Source organism: Schistocerca serialis, chromosome 9 (genome assembly GCF_023864345.2).
Source record: "Schistocerca serialis cubense isolate TAMUIC-IGC-003099 chromosome 9, iqSchSeri2.2, whole genome shotgun sequence".
NCBI classification, from domain to species: domain Eukaryota; kingdom Metazoa; phylum Arthropoda; class Insecta; order Orthoptera; family Acrididae; genus Schistocerca; species Schistocerca serialis.
Window position 1 is genome coordinate 418,983,786 of NC_064646.1, and position 15,462 is coordinate 418,999,247.

General features: G+C 41.1%; 1 protein-coding gene across 1 annotated transcript in view; it reads left to right on the forward strand.

Moving 5' to 3' along the window:
• The window catches only part of LOC126419667 (hatching enzyme 1.2-like), a 125,881-nt gene that overhangs the window by 96,619 nt on the left and 13,800 nt on the right, over positions 1-15,462 (forward strand). Inside the window, exon 5 of the mRNA XM_050086853.1 lies at positions 12,217-12,350. Within this exon, the coding sequence (XP_049942810.1) occupies positions 12,217-12,350 (134 nt within the window). The remainder of the gene's footprint in view (positions 1-12,216; positions 12,351-15,462) is intronic.

A 15,462-nucleotide genomic window follows, 5' to 3' on the forward strand; every position in this document is an offset into this window, starting at 1 on the left:
CCATCCGATATGGCACGAGACCAGGAGAGGCGCTGCAGGCGATGTTGTGCTGTTAGCAAAGAGACTCGCTCCTGTCGTCTGCTGCCATATTTCATTAACTCCAAATTTCTCGGCACTGTCCTAACGGATATGTTCATAGTACGTCTCACATTATTTTCTGAGGTTATTTCACGCAGTGTTGCTTGTCTTTTAGCACTGATAACACTACGCAAATGCCGCTGCTCTCGGTCGTTAAGTGAAGGCCTTCGGCAACGGTGTTGTCTGAAATGTGATATTATCGACACATTCTTGACACTGTGGATCTCGGAATACTGAATTCCCATGCGTCCAGCTCATACTACCATTCGGCGTTCAGAGTCTGTTAACTCCCTTCCTGCGGCCATAACCTTATCAAGTGAATCACCTGAGTACAAATGACAGCCAATGCATTGCCTTTTTATCCTTTGTGTACGCTGTACAGCCGCCGTCTGCACATGTGCAAATCGCTAGACCATGACTTTTTTCACGTCAGTGTAATAAGGGTACCAGTACCCAAAGTTGCCTCGGACCAAGGTCACACTTCTTATCTGTTGTACGAAAATCACTACCGGTTGAGTGGTCTTTTTTCTGTGCCTGACTCACGTAGAAAATGGAATTTGTCTCACGACATTTCAGGTGGCACGTTTTCAACTGAGGAGTAATTTAATTAGAAATTGTACAAAGAAGCAATTGAAGAAATGAAAGAAATTCAGTGCCTAGGGAGGATATTCGAATGATAACGTCCTCAGACTACATAATTACCTGGTCGAAAGTAAGGGCAACTTCGAAGTGGTGAATGCACATAGGTAGATGGCGCAGTGGTTAGTGCAATCGATTCTCATTCACATCTACATCTACATCTACATGGCTACTCCGCAAATCATACTTAAATGCCTGGTGCCTGGCAGAGTGTCATCAAACCACCTTCACACAAATTCTCTATTATACCCTTCTCGAACAGCACGTGTAAAAAAAGAACACCTATATATTTCCATGTGAGCTCTGATTTCCCTTATTTCATTATAATGTTCGTTTCTCCCTATGTCGGTCGGCGTTAACAAAGTATTTTCGCTTTCGGAGGAGAAAGTTGGTGATTTAAATTTCATAAGAAGATACCACCGCAACGAAAAACGCCTTTGCTTTAATGATTTCCACCCCAAATCCTGTATCATGTCCGTGACACTCTTTCCCCTATTTCTTGATTATACCAAACGTCTTGCACTTCTTTGAATTTTCTCGATGTACTCCGTTAACCCTACCTTGCAAGGATCGCATTTCGCGCAGCACTACTCCAAAAGTGGACGAACAGACGTAGAGTAGGCAGAGCTATTGCATTCTCTGAGTGTTCTGCCAATGAAACGCCATCTTTGGTTAGCTTCCATACAACACTTTCAAATGTTTCAAATCCCTATCTGGCCATCCAGAGATAGATTTTCCGTGACTTCCCTAATTCGCTTGAGCGGAATGTCTGAATAGTTTGTTTAAAAAGGACACATCAGATTTCCTCCCTCATGCTTGTACAAACCGAACGTGTGCTCTGTTTCCATGACGTCGCCATCGACGATACGTTAAACTCCTCTTGCTTCCATTTCAAATGAAATTATACTTGTCGAACGTGACTTCCTGTTCCTTATATACTCACTCTGAGAGTGGAGTGGAAGTTGGACACTAAAATAAAAGCAGAGGAATTGTGAATTGCACGTCTGTAAAGCTGCGAATATTAGGAATGAATTACTGACAACAACTAGTGAAAACTTCATATGGAGGAAATACTGTGACGGATATCAGGAACTAAACGAGGACAGTTATATTGTGAAAAGGTTTGTAAACGAGTAAGGCAAGCAATAGTGACCATATGGATCTACATCAACTATACTGTAAACCACTGTGAAGTACGTGGCAGAGGGTACTTCCCATTGTAGCAGTTATTACGGCTTCTACCCATTACATTCAAGTATGGAGCGCGGGGAGCATGATTGTTTAAATGGCTTTGCGCACATTTTGATTGCTCTTATCTTGTCCACACGATCCGTATGGGAGCGATGCGTAGGTGGTTGGAGTGTATTCCTAGAGTCATCACCTATAGCTGGTTCGTGAAATTTTGTGAGAAGGCTTCCTCGAGGTAGTTCGCATCTACGTATCTTCGAGAGTGCGTCTGTTCAGTTTCTTCAGCATCTTTGTGACACACTCCCATGGATCAGTCGAAGCTGAGACAATTCATGGGGCCGTTCTATGTATGTATTCAGTGTCCTTTGTTAGTCCTATTTGGTACAGTTCCCACAAATTTGAGCAATATTCTAGATCGCACAAATGTTTTGTAAGTAATCTCTTTTGTAGCTTGATTGCATTTCAGTTGTATTCTACCAATTAATCCGCGACCTGGTTTACCAAAGATTGAACCCATGTGATTGTTCCATTTCATATCCCTAAAAATTTTATTTATGGATTCTTCCATCGCGTCTTGGTAGAACAATTCCATATTGAGGGTTGAATAACACTTAAGCGTTTTATTTTTTCTGCTGATTTTTTATTTGTATGAACTAGTTTTCGGCTTATTAGGCCGTCTTCAGATAACTACTGGCTATTGTTTACAAGGAGCTTGAGTTCTTACGAACCAAACATTCTGGACTAAGATACAAATTGTTACACAAAGGTATGTGTATGATTGACGAATGCCAATGGTGACTCGTTGCCATAGCAGTCAGAGGAAGTGAAGGGCACAATTTTAAATTTCTGAACATTAAGTTGAAAATCTATGCAACATTTACAAATCTTATCAAGACCTGTCTGGATATTTGTGCGGTATTGTCAGACAGTATTTCATTGCAGACAGCCGCATCATCTGTGAAAAGATTGTTGATGGTATTCAATAGCAACCAGCCACACGTAAGTTTCACTTTACTTTATTGAAAAAGCACCGTTAGCGGATTCGAATTAATACAATTCAACAGCAGAGGACTTTCACACTTTCGTCAAAAGACATCTTATGTTGGTTTCCTCGTGACTTGACGCTACTGTACGCCATCTACAGTCTTTACTGCACGACAACTACGGTCGCCATACACGTCTTTATTCGATAAAATTGCGCCTGTGAAAAATCTGAGGTTACTGTTAATACTATCCTTACAATTTGTCGTTAATTTAGAGCACGGCTAGCAAGGGTCCCAACCCACTTCCACGGTGAAAGGCTGAAATTATTTCTACATTTGTAGATGACTCTCCATCCAAGAAAAATTGTTGCGTCCTTCCCGCCAAGATATCCTTAAACCAGTCACAAATTTCTCTTGACACAACGCACAGTCGATGATACGCGTATATGTGGTAGAGAGTCAAATGTTTTTTGCAACTCAAGAAATACTGCCTCTGCAATGTGTTCACTGTCTGTATATATGGAGGAACCATACCGTCACGAACATGTCACTGGGTACACATCTGTCAAGTGCATGCTCAGCTATTTAACTTGTGCCACTCCAGGTTTAAACGTTTCAAGTAGCTCACTGAGATATGCTACTAATGCCTCCATATCTTGTCTGCTGACCGTATAAGTCCTTCTACTTGTTTTACTTGCCCTTCGCACTTTCGATAATCATTGTTGATACAAATGCATCGTGGTCACTGATCGTGATGACGACTGGAAAAATACAAAAAAAAAGAATATGTCCTGTGGATAGGGAGGATTCGTCACCTGGCTGTTTAGTGGCTTGTGGTATACTATCTAGGTTCGTGGCGATAGTAAAATGAATGGCAGTTTGAGGGCTGCCGCACGTACAGCTGAAATAAACGGTCTGTGTACTGAGATTACACTATCAGTACAGTTGGTGGCCCACTACACACACACTTTTACTAGCAGCTGAACTTGTCAGCTGGCCTTCAATGGCTATATTTTCCCTCGAGTACTGTTTCACTCTTTCGCTCTAAATCCACCTCATTACATTCTCTTTCAGTCTGTTTCTTTGCAAGTGTTTTAAACTTTTTGCATTGTTATTTTGTATCTTTTGTGTTCCACCTTTTTTTTATAATACTGTTATCATAATACTACTTGCATGTTTGATTGATCTGCCTGTTCTTTTCTCCACAGTCTTCTAGGAAGGCCCAGAAATCTGCTGTTTAGATAGGTTTTTCATAATATGCCTCGTTAGACTTGTATCAGCCGTTATAAGAATATTAAAATATTATTTTTATAAATTCTTCCAGTTTGTTTTCTTTTGATGAAAGTATTCAGTTATAATTGCGGTCATGTCTGCTTACGTAGTTGAGTGGTGTACATAGGTTGCGACTTCTATCGTTGGTTCTCAAGATATACGCTGTGCGCCCATGCAGCATTCCTTGGGGATCTTCACATGACAACTTATAGGAAGGGTCTTTTTAACTACGGCGTAAACTGAGGAACTAAAGAATTTGCTGTAAGCGTGTCATCTGTGAAGTGAGACGTTAAGCAATCCAAGAGTTGTTCATAGAAAGAGTTGTTATCTGAGATTATTTTGTTGCTAGATTTCAAGATCATTGGACCCATTCCCATCGCAATATGCAGTATTGCCAATTTCTAGTAGGAAATACCAATATGGAGGAAGTAGATCACAGGCGATAATTTAAAATGTTCTATAAAAATGGTGGATGTATGCAACTAATAGTATATAGAAATGGAAGGGAATAAATTTTGTCGGGATATCCGGAAATACGTCAGTTATGTCGAGTAAAAAAATGGTGACAAATTCGAATAAACCTATTAGCTTATTTGAAATCAATACCGGGAAAATTTAGGTGCATCAGATGATAGATGTAATGTGCTTCTCTTAAGAGAAAAAATGGGAGGAAATTCAAAATAGGTTAACTGCACTAAGTTAAAATGGCAGCTAGATGGCGCTTCTTTCACAGTGATTTTCCCCCCCCCCCCTTTCCCTATCACGTACCAATAAGTTTCAACTTGCTCTTCGCCTACTCCTCCTGTTTTATATTCTGCAGTTTTCAACGAGTGACAATTCTGTGACAGTGACACAGGTCACTCCTTGCCTGACACTTGAAGTAGATTTTCCTCTCGATAGGCAAAGTTACAAAACAACATTACGTTATATTTTTGCATATTGGACGCAAGAACTGGTAATATCTAAAGACTCTTGAGATGGAAATTTCGAACAATTTTCTCTAATTTCGTTCGTTTAGCGTTTTAACTTAGCAGAAGTGATTTACTTCTGCTGTCTGCGATTTTTTCCCATCACAAATCTTTCAGCAATATACAAGAGAAGGATACGTTTCCAGGACTGTCAGTAGTTTGCTACAGTTACTTTGACAGTGGAAGGATCAGTAGAGGCGGAAAATTAGAGAAAAACATAGAGAGTAGGCGTGCAAAATAAGCCATAAAGCTGCATTGTGACGATTCCGACTGAAGCTCGTGAAAAACTTAATGTCTCGGTGGTACCATCTTTTGCTACTACTGCAGGATGTGTAATACCTAACCAAGTTATTATTGGTTAAACTGCTATCGCAACAATAACAGCCTAAAGTAAACATGTACATAACAATTGCATCATAACTTCTTCACTTTGTATTTATCTTAAGAGATGGTGCTGCTGGTCCAGTTATTAGTAATAATAATGAATGAATTGCTTTATCTTGCGTTTCAAAAGTGCCTTTTGCAATTAAAACTAGACAATATTTCATCATGTAACCCGATGTGTACTATGTCCATACAACTTATTACTCCTTAATTGCTTTTCTTTAATTCTTATTCGCATTTCTTTTACTAGGCATTAATAACAAACTGTTTGCTAAGTTATTCTGGACGGCAACTCTCATTGAAGGGTACTTCATTATTTTCACATGTGCTGTTATGTGCACTAAGTACTATTGGCCATTCTCAGTTTTACCTTGTAGACTTCGTTTCAATTATTTTGGTAAATTCAAACTCGTTGATAGTCGTCCTCAACTCACTCACAAGGTAATAATCAGCTTTTCAATTTCCTATTGCTCTTACAAAACTTGTGAGTTAAATTAAATTTCAAAAATAACTCAAAGAATACTTCTGTAATGGAGCTAGAGCTATAAAGTGTGAGCAGCCGACGGCAGGCCACCGTAAATACACCGCGTAGAAATATTCCTAATATCCTCTAGTTGTCAGATTAATTCTTACTGTGAATTTAACAGTTATGTTGTTGATGAACACGACGAAATACATCGGCCGGCTCTGAGAGAAATTAGAATGTCAGATTTAATTGACAATATACTTTCGGACATAACGCATTGTTGCAGCAAGTGGCAGTTCAGAGAGGTGCGTGACACTATATTGACATTGACCCAACTGCCAGTCCCGCATCCCTGAAGGACAGTCACACGTCCTCAACCTATTAAACTCACCTGACCTTACCGTCAGAGCAGTTATTCGTACGGTGTCAGTTCTTTCTGATTAAGATTTTGACACAACCACACTTCAGGGAGAGAAACTACGCACATGAAAAAAAGTTTTGCGTCACCTCGGTTCCAAGAGTTCCGGAACCTGTACAGAAAATTGGAATACAGATCAATATAAACATCATTTACGCCGTTTTTATTGCTCGTGAAAACCACACATTGCATGTTGTACCACCACACATTGCATGTTGTACCACCATACAGCGAGACCTTCAAAGGTGGTGGTCCAGACTGCTGTGCACACCGGTGCCTCTAACATACAGTAGAACGTCCTCTTGCATTGATGCATGCGTGTATTCGTTGTGGTATACTATCCACAAGTTCATCAAGGCACTGTTGGTCCAGGATGTTCCACTCCTCAACGGCGATTCTGCGTAGATCCCTCAGAGTGGTTGGTGGGTCATTTCGTCCATAAACAGCCCTTTTCAATGTATCCCAGGCATGTGCGATGGGGTTCATGTCTGGAGAACACGCTGACCACTCTAGTCGAACGACGTCATTATCCTGAAGGAAGTCATTCACAAGATGTGCACAATGCGGGCGCGAATTGTCGTCCGTGAAGACGAATGCCTAGCCAATATCCAATATGCTGCCGATATGGTTGTACTATCGGTCGGAGGGTGGCATTCACGTATCGTACAACCGTTACGGCGCCTTCCATGACCACCAGCGGCATACGTCGGCTCCACATACTACCACCCCAAAACATCAGGGAACCTCCACATTGCTGCACTCGCTGGACAGTGTGTCCAAGGCGTTCAGCCTGACTGGATTGTCTCTAAACACGTCTCCGACAATTGTCTGGTTTAAAGCATAGACGACACTCATCGGTGAAGAGAACGTGACGCCAATCCTGAGCGGTCCATTCGGCATGTTGTTGGGCCCATCTGTACCGCGCTGCATGGTGCCGTGATTGCAAAGATGGACCTCGCCATGGACGTCGGGAGTGAAGTTGCTCATCATGCAGCCTATTGCGCACAGTTTCAGTCGTAAGACGACGTCTTGTGGCTGCACGAAAAGCATTATTCAACATGGTGGCGTTGCTGTCAGGGTTCATCCGTAGGTAGCGGTCATCCACTGCAGTAGTAGCCCTTGGGCGGCCTGAGCGAGGCATGTCTTCGATAGTTCCTGTCTCTGTATCTTCTCCATGTCCGAACAACATTGGTTCACTCTGGGACGCCTGGACAATTCCATTGCTGAGAGCCCGTCCTGGCACAAAGTAACAGTTTGGACGCGATCGAACCGCAGTATTGACCGTCTAGGAATGGATGAACTACAGACAACACGAGCCGTGTACCTCCTTCCTGGTGGAATGATTGGAACTGATCGGCTGTCGGACCCCTCCATCGAATAGGCGCTGCTCATGCTTGGTTGTTTACATCTTTGGGCGGGTTTTGTGACATCTATGAACAGTCAAAGGGACTGTGTTTGTGATACAATATCCACGGTCAAAGTCTATCTTCAGGAGTTCTCGGAACCGGGGTGATGCAAAACTTTTTTTGATATGTGTAACGATACCATTCTGTACGAATGACTGACATGGAGACAAACTCTTAATGTTACTTCAACCCTTTCTCTGCACATTTAGTCTGAGCGGCCGCCTGGCATGTTCGCTTAATTTTCAAGTGTTGCGTTTAATACACACGAATGTAGCAGCATATCGTTATTATTAAGATTAAATTAAAACACAGAATGCAGTATTATCATGTTAATTTTTCTCATTTTTCCAGTCTTTGGAAAGAAATATTTATTTTTTCAAAAAAATAATTTATTCAGGAAAGAATTACATAAGTTATTACACTGGTAAAACTCCAAAATACTGCATCTTTCGAAACAAAAATTCAAACATAAGGGTATATTACTTTTATAGCCGTAATGGTTCATCACCACCAGCCGATCTCTTTCCACGAAGGCCGTATCTTTGCAGTCGGTGGTAATTCTAAGATCTTCTTGATGAGCTGTTAAAATGCAGATACTGAAATATTTATTCTCTTTTGACTTTTATACAACGCATGCACGTTCAGAAGAGACATCTACCAACTTTTTTATACCATTTTATAGTTTTTCGTACACATTCTACTGAACTTAGCATCGTTTCGCTTCTGTCGATGGCCCCCATATCTTCAGTGTAGCTTATGATGCAAGTCGGTTTTCTTTTCGCTTCAACTGTGCCTCTGTCAATTTTTTCATTCGCTATAATTTCGCTTTTTAATGAAGAGTTTAAATCATCCTCACGTCACTTTTGTCCTGCCACTTGAGAGGAAGAAGTTTACCTGTTGACATAAACTCGATATCACCTGTTTTAAGTTCCTTTGATCTAGCAGGCACGTCTTTACGGTTTCTCCATACAGTTCCACAAGCATTAGTCCCTCTGTCAGGACGATAAGAAAATTACATCGGGCTAGTGTACGAATTGTCAACATACAGCTACATTTAACAAGGTAGCGTTCTAGTGAAGTGAGAAAAATGCTTCCAGGAATTTCAGTATTTACGCCAAAATCAGTCTTTTTTTACGTCCGTTAGTGCACCCACGTAAATAATGAAGTCGAGAATATACCCCGCTTCACTGTCACACAACTCAAAAATCTTTACGCCAAATCTAAGGCGTTTGGGAGGAATGTACTGTTATAAGAGGACACAGTTTTCATAGCGAACTAAAGTCAATTGACAAATTTTAAAAGGTTAGAAAGCATCTTGAAATGCTTTTCTTCGATGATTCACAATTCGCTTTATTTTTCAGATTTTATCATCTCCAGCGTCCTCATTGTTATCAATAAAATGTAACGTTCTTGTTAACAGATGGCACCTATCTCTTGGCTCGATTTGCGCAAACACTGGAGTAGATAGAAACGGATAGTTGCTCTAGTAAATCTTTATTTCACTTTTTCTCACTTGAGTCATCAGTAAGTTTGCGGCCAGGAAGCAATAAATTTCATCAGTGTTTGTGTTTTTCCAAGGCCGCAATCTTGATTTTCCACTGGAATCGTTGCAAAGGTGCTCGAAAATATAAATTACATTGTTCAGCTATGTAATTTGCAATTTCTTTGGTAGAAAAAAGCTTGGAAGCAGTCATACACAGCAGATGAATATCTAAATCCACGAATTTGCAGTCGGAATCAATGTTATAACTTTGGGTCCAAATCATATTTTTTGTGTCTTTTTGCAGATTCTCAGGCTGGTCTTCGGAATCGGAGGAAGGAGCGATGGTAACTTCAGTTTGCTGATTACTAATATTTTGAATATTTGTGGTGACGTATTAAGTCACAGGCTTATCGGCGTCACTATCTGTTCAGCCATAGCCATCTGGGTTGGGCGTGAAGAAGTCCTTTGATTCAGAAGTCTCAGCAGTTCGTCTGTAAACCGACGATAATATTATCCCATGTTATTCGATGACAAAGCGTAGCTCCCAAACTGGGTAATGTTACGATATGAATGAACTTTAAAGAGAATTCAGCATTCAGTAAGTCGTTCGGATAATTCCCTGAATTCCAATCAGCTCACAAACTAGTGCAAAAGTGATCTCCAACTTGCTGGTCGCGTAGCAGACGTTAATGCATTATAGATACCTATAACCTTGTAGCAGGAAACCTCTGTTTGTGTGTATACGCAAGAAGTACTGAAACGGTTGACATATACAGGGTGGTCCATTTTAATCCATAATGGGGAATAACTGGGGATAGAGGTGAGATACATCAAAGTGTTTTGGATAAAAATTGTAGATGGAAAAGGGGATTACGCACTGCTATTTATGGCTGTAAACTTGAACGTGATTTTCAAGGCGATCTGGAGGCTGAAGTAGTTTCTTTTTTTTACTGAGGACCTTAATATTTGATTTAAGATCTGATAAGAGCGACAAATTTTTTGTATAAAATGATACATTATTCAACGTCATGGCAAGGTTCAATGAAGGTCAAACAAGTAAATGTGTTTTGAGATCTAATAGGGATTAACTCATAATAATACAATGGAAGGGGCATCCCAAGGAACGAGAGACGAGAGGACTCATACGACTTGAAAATGAATGATCTACCAGAGGTTGAAAATACCGCTTCAGTTGTGGAGTTTTTTTATTTATCAGTTGTTAAAATGCGACTGGTTTCGGTCTCTTACATGCCCATCTTCAGGTGTTGACGACTTTGTTCTATGACCGTGAGCGCCGCCATGGACGAGCCCTGCGCTCGCGGATGCTACACCGCTGCTGTACTCGCCCACCGTCGCACTCGGCGTCGTGGCGCAAAGTTAAAACAGCTAATGATGGGCGTTTAAGAGCCCGAAATCGGTAGCGTTTTAACTTGTGAAAAATAAAAAAAACTTCACTACTGAAGTGGTATTTTCAACCTCTAGTACAGTGCTCAGTTGCTGATGTCCTTCCAGCAGGATGTTCTCAATGATCTACGTTTTATTTATGACGTTATACTTTGTAATGTATTTAGTTTTGATAATAAACACGTTAATTAAAACTTAAAGTTCAAATCTCTCTTCACTCTTTCCTGCGTCACAAATGAGGGTTTCAATGAAATAAAGCTCGACATTCAAATGATCTACGATAATTATCTTTAAAATCATGGTTATTGGTAATAACACGTCACGCCTTATGCCTCTTCCAATTTGTATCTAACATTGTATTTTGCTCTATCCCTCCTTTCTTCCGAGTTAACTCCATTAGACCTGAGAACATATTTGCTTACTTGACCTTCATTGAACCTTGCTACGACTTTGAATAATGTATCATTGTGCAAGAAAAAAATGCTGCTCTTTTCAAATCTCAAATAAAATATTAATGCTTACGTTATGCCTGAATCAGCTGCATCACAATTTCATGTGTCTAATTTTGAATGTACAGTAGCCTAGTTGTTTCTGCGGCTACTAGATCGCGCTCGTAGCAACACCATGTTTACTTGCCCACACTTTCTAAATTGGGCACCTCAGTCTCGTTGCAACCCTTGTTCACAGTACGAGCAGCTCTTAGCGGCTCGCCATCTCACAACTGTTCATGACGTCGCCTTTCCGGCTTAGATCTTTTTTAATATGTGACTTGTTAAGTACTGCATCTTTTCCAGTCAGTACAAACTTTAATTTTATTAATGTGCCATGTACCTAATATGTTTTAGAACAGTTAGTCTAATTCTGAAGACGACGCTCATAGTTGCGTCGATACCAGGTCAGTTTTGACTTAATATTTGTGACCGAGGGCTTATTTGTTCCAATATAAAATATTAGGGTTACCATTTTAAAAAATAATCTCCAAATCACGTTGAAAATCACGTTCGAGGTCACGGCCATTGGTAGCAATGGGTGATCCTCTTTGCCCGCTACAGCTTTTACCTAGAACATTTTGCTGTATCTCATTATTATACCGAGTTATTCCTCATTATGAATTAAAATGGTCCACTCCGTATATAAGGCCGGAGCAGTGAAAAGATTAATAAATACAGTAAATTCCTTACTTTCCGCATCAATAAAATTTAAGGTGGAGGGCTGGGTTCGCTAAGGACTCGTCCACAGAATTCAAAGTGAAAGGCTGTCCACCGCTGGAAACTATGTTTCTAAATTGTACTTTTGTAATTTTCCAGTATCCCTGCGCCTGTGCCCCCTCCCTGGAAAAACGACGGAAGTCAGTACAGTGAGAAAGTGCTTAGTAAGCGACTTCTTTCACACATGACCAGCCTGTAGTAGTGGCATAAATCACTCCTCGCAGCTGTTTCTCTACGTTGTATTATTGTATATATTGCTTTACATAAAACACCTTTTTCACATGAGGAACTTCGATTAATTAACGCACTTTTTTTTCAGGTCGCGAGCTGAACTTCAAGAAGTCGACGAAAGAGGAAACCTTCGCTTATGGAGTGAAGTACGACTACAATAGTGTCATGCACTATTCTGCGAATGCCTTCTCCATCAACGGACAGCCCACGATCGTGCCAGCAGTAAGTTGAAAATTAATTGTGCCTCCAATACGGGCCTCTATAACTTTCATGTGTGCTGACAGGTATTTTTTTATTGTTTTCGAAAGAAAGAGATTTTTGCATTATCCATACCACAGATGTTACAACAGCTTTGCACCTTTCAAAATGAGAGCGATTTGACTTGACAGGTATTTTTTCTTCACTTGGCTCTTTTACAAGGTGGTAATTATTGAACTATATGAAATAAAATCGTCACGACTTCTGAACGGTTTCCATTAGGACGTTGGGCGCGGAGCATGATCATGATGGGAATTAGTATGAGCATGCCCACGCGCCTTGTTGTTAGCGGCCACTTTCATTTGGATGCGTTCGTCAATAAGCAAAACCGGTGTATTTGGGGGACTGAGAACCCGCATTTCGCGATCGAGAAGTCTCTTCACCCTCAACAGCTGACTTTGCGGTGTGCAATGTCCAGGCAAGGAATAATTGGTGCTATAAACCTTGATGGCACAGTGACTACCGAACGATACGTGAAGGTTTTGGAAGATGATTTAATCTCCATTATCCAAAATGAATCTGCCGCTCGTGGTCGCGTGGTAACGTTCTCGCTGCCCGGGAACGGGGTCCCGCGTTCGATTCTCGGCGGGGTCAGGGATTTTCATCTGCCCTGAGATGACTGGGTGTTGTGTCGTCTTCATTATCATCATTCATCCCCATTACGGTCGGAGGAAGGCAATGGCAAACCGCCTCCATTAGGACCTTGCCTAGTACGACGGTGCGGGTCTCCCGCATCGTTCCCCTACACTCTGTCAACAAACGTGGGATTTCATTAACATTTCCATCCAAAATGACCCTGATTTCGACAAGATGTGATTCATGTAAGACGGAGCTCGACCCCATCGAAGCATGAGAGTGTTTACTGTCCTGGAGGAATATTCTGGCTCTGGGGTACTCAGAGGCCATTGGCATGGTTCTTGATTGTTCTCCGGATCTGAACACATGCGACTCCTTTTTGTGGGGCTAAATACTTCAGTTGATTGATGAAAGGAAGAAGTACAAACATGTTCCGGGAAAATCAGGAATACAGAAATACAAGTCGCTGAGGAATGAAACAAATAGGAAGTGCAGGGAAGCTAAGACGAAATGGCTGCAGGAAAAATGTGAAGACATCGAAAAAGATATGATTGTCGGAAGGACGGACTCAGCATACAGGAAAGTCAAAACAACCTTTGGGGACATTAAAAAAAGCAACGGTGGTAACATTAAGAGTGCAACGGGAATTCCAGTGTTAAATTCAGAGGAGAGAGCAGATAGTTGGAAAGAATACATTGAAATCCTCTATGAGGGTGAAGATTTGTCTGATGAGATAGAAGAAGAAACATGAGTCGATTTAGAAGAGATAGGGGATCCAGTATTAGAATCGGAATTTAAAAGAGCTTTGGAGGTCTCGCGGTCAAATAAGGCAGAAGGGATAGATAACATTCCACCAGAATTTCTAAAATCATTGGGGGAAGTGGCAACAAAACGACTATTCACGTTGGTGTGTAGAATATATGAGTCTGGCGATAAACCGTCTGACTTTCGGAAAAGCATCATCCACACAATTCCGAAGACGGCAAGAGCTGACAAGTGCGAGAATTATCGCACAATCAGCTTAACAGCTCATGAATCGAAGCTGGTTACAAGAATAATATACAGAAGAATGGAAAAGAAAATTGAGAATGCGCTACGTGACGATCAGTTTGGCTTTAGGAAAAGTAAAGGGACGAGAGAGGCAATTCTGACGTTACGGCTAGTAATGGAAGCAAGGCTAAAGAAAAATCAAGACACTTTCATAGGATTTGTCGACCTGGAAGAAGCGTTCGACAATATAAAATGGTGCAAGCTGTTCGAGATTCTGAAAAAAGTAGGGGTAAGCTATAGGGAGAGACGGGTCATATACAATATGTACAACAACCAAGAGGGAATAATAAGAATGGACGATCAAGAACGAAGTGCTCGTATTAAGAAGGGTGTAAGACAAGGCTGTAGCCTTTCGCCCCTACTCTTCAATCTGTACATCGAGGAAGCAATGATGGAAATAAAAGAAAGATTCAGGAGTGGAATTAAAATACAAGGTGAAAGGATATCAATGATACGATTCGCTGATGACATTGCTATCCTGAGTGAAAGTGAAGAAGAATTAAATGATCTGCTGAACGGAATGAACAGTCTCATGAGTACACAGTATGGTTTGAGAGTAAATCGGAGAAAGACGAAGGTAATGAGAAGTAGTAGAAATGAGAACAGCGAGAAACTTAACATCAGGATTGATGGTCACGAAGTCAATGAAGTTAAGGAATTCTGCTACCTAGGCAGTAAAATAACCAATGGCGGACGGAGCAAGGAGGACGTCAAAAGCAGACTCGCTATGGCAAAAAAGGCATTTCTGGCCAAGAGAAGTCTACTAATATCAAATACCGGCCTTAATTTGAGGAAGAAATTTCTGAGGATGTACTTCTGGAGTACAGCATTGTATGGTAGTGAAACATGGACTGTGGGAAAACCGGAACAGAAGAGAATCGAAGCATTTGAGATGTGGTGCTATAGACGAATGTTGAAAATTAGGTGGACTGATAAGGTAAGGAATGAGGAGGTTCTACGTAGAATCGGAGAGGAAAGGAATATGTGGAAAACACTGATAAGGAGAAGGGACAGGATGATAGGACATCTGCTAAGACATGAGGGAATGACTTCCATGGTACTAGAGGGAGCTTGTAGAGGGCAAAAACTGTAGAGGAAGACAGAGATTGGAATACGTCAAGCAAATAATTGAGGACGTAGGTTGCAAGCGCTACTCTGAGATGAAGAGGTTAGCACAGGAAAGGAATTCGTGGCGGGCCGCATCAAGCCAGTCAGTAGACTGATGACCAAAAAAAAATATAATAATAAAGACAAGGGGTACAGCGATAACCTCAAAACTATTACTGAGCTGAAACAACCATTCAGGAGGTCGTCGACAGCATCGATGTTCCGACACTTCAGCGGGTCATGCAGAATTTCGCTATTTGTCTGCGCCACATCAGCGCCAATGATGGCAGGCATATCGAACACGTCGTAACTTAAATCTGAAAATCTGTAGTGACGTTAACAT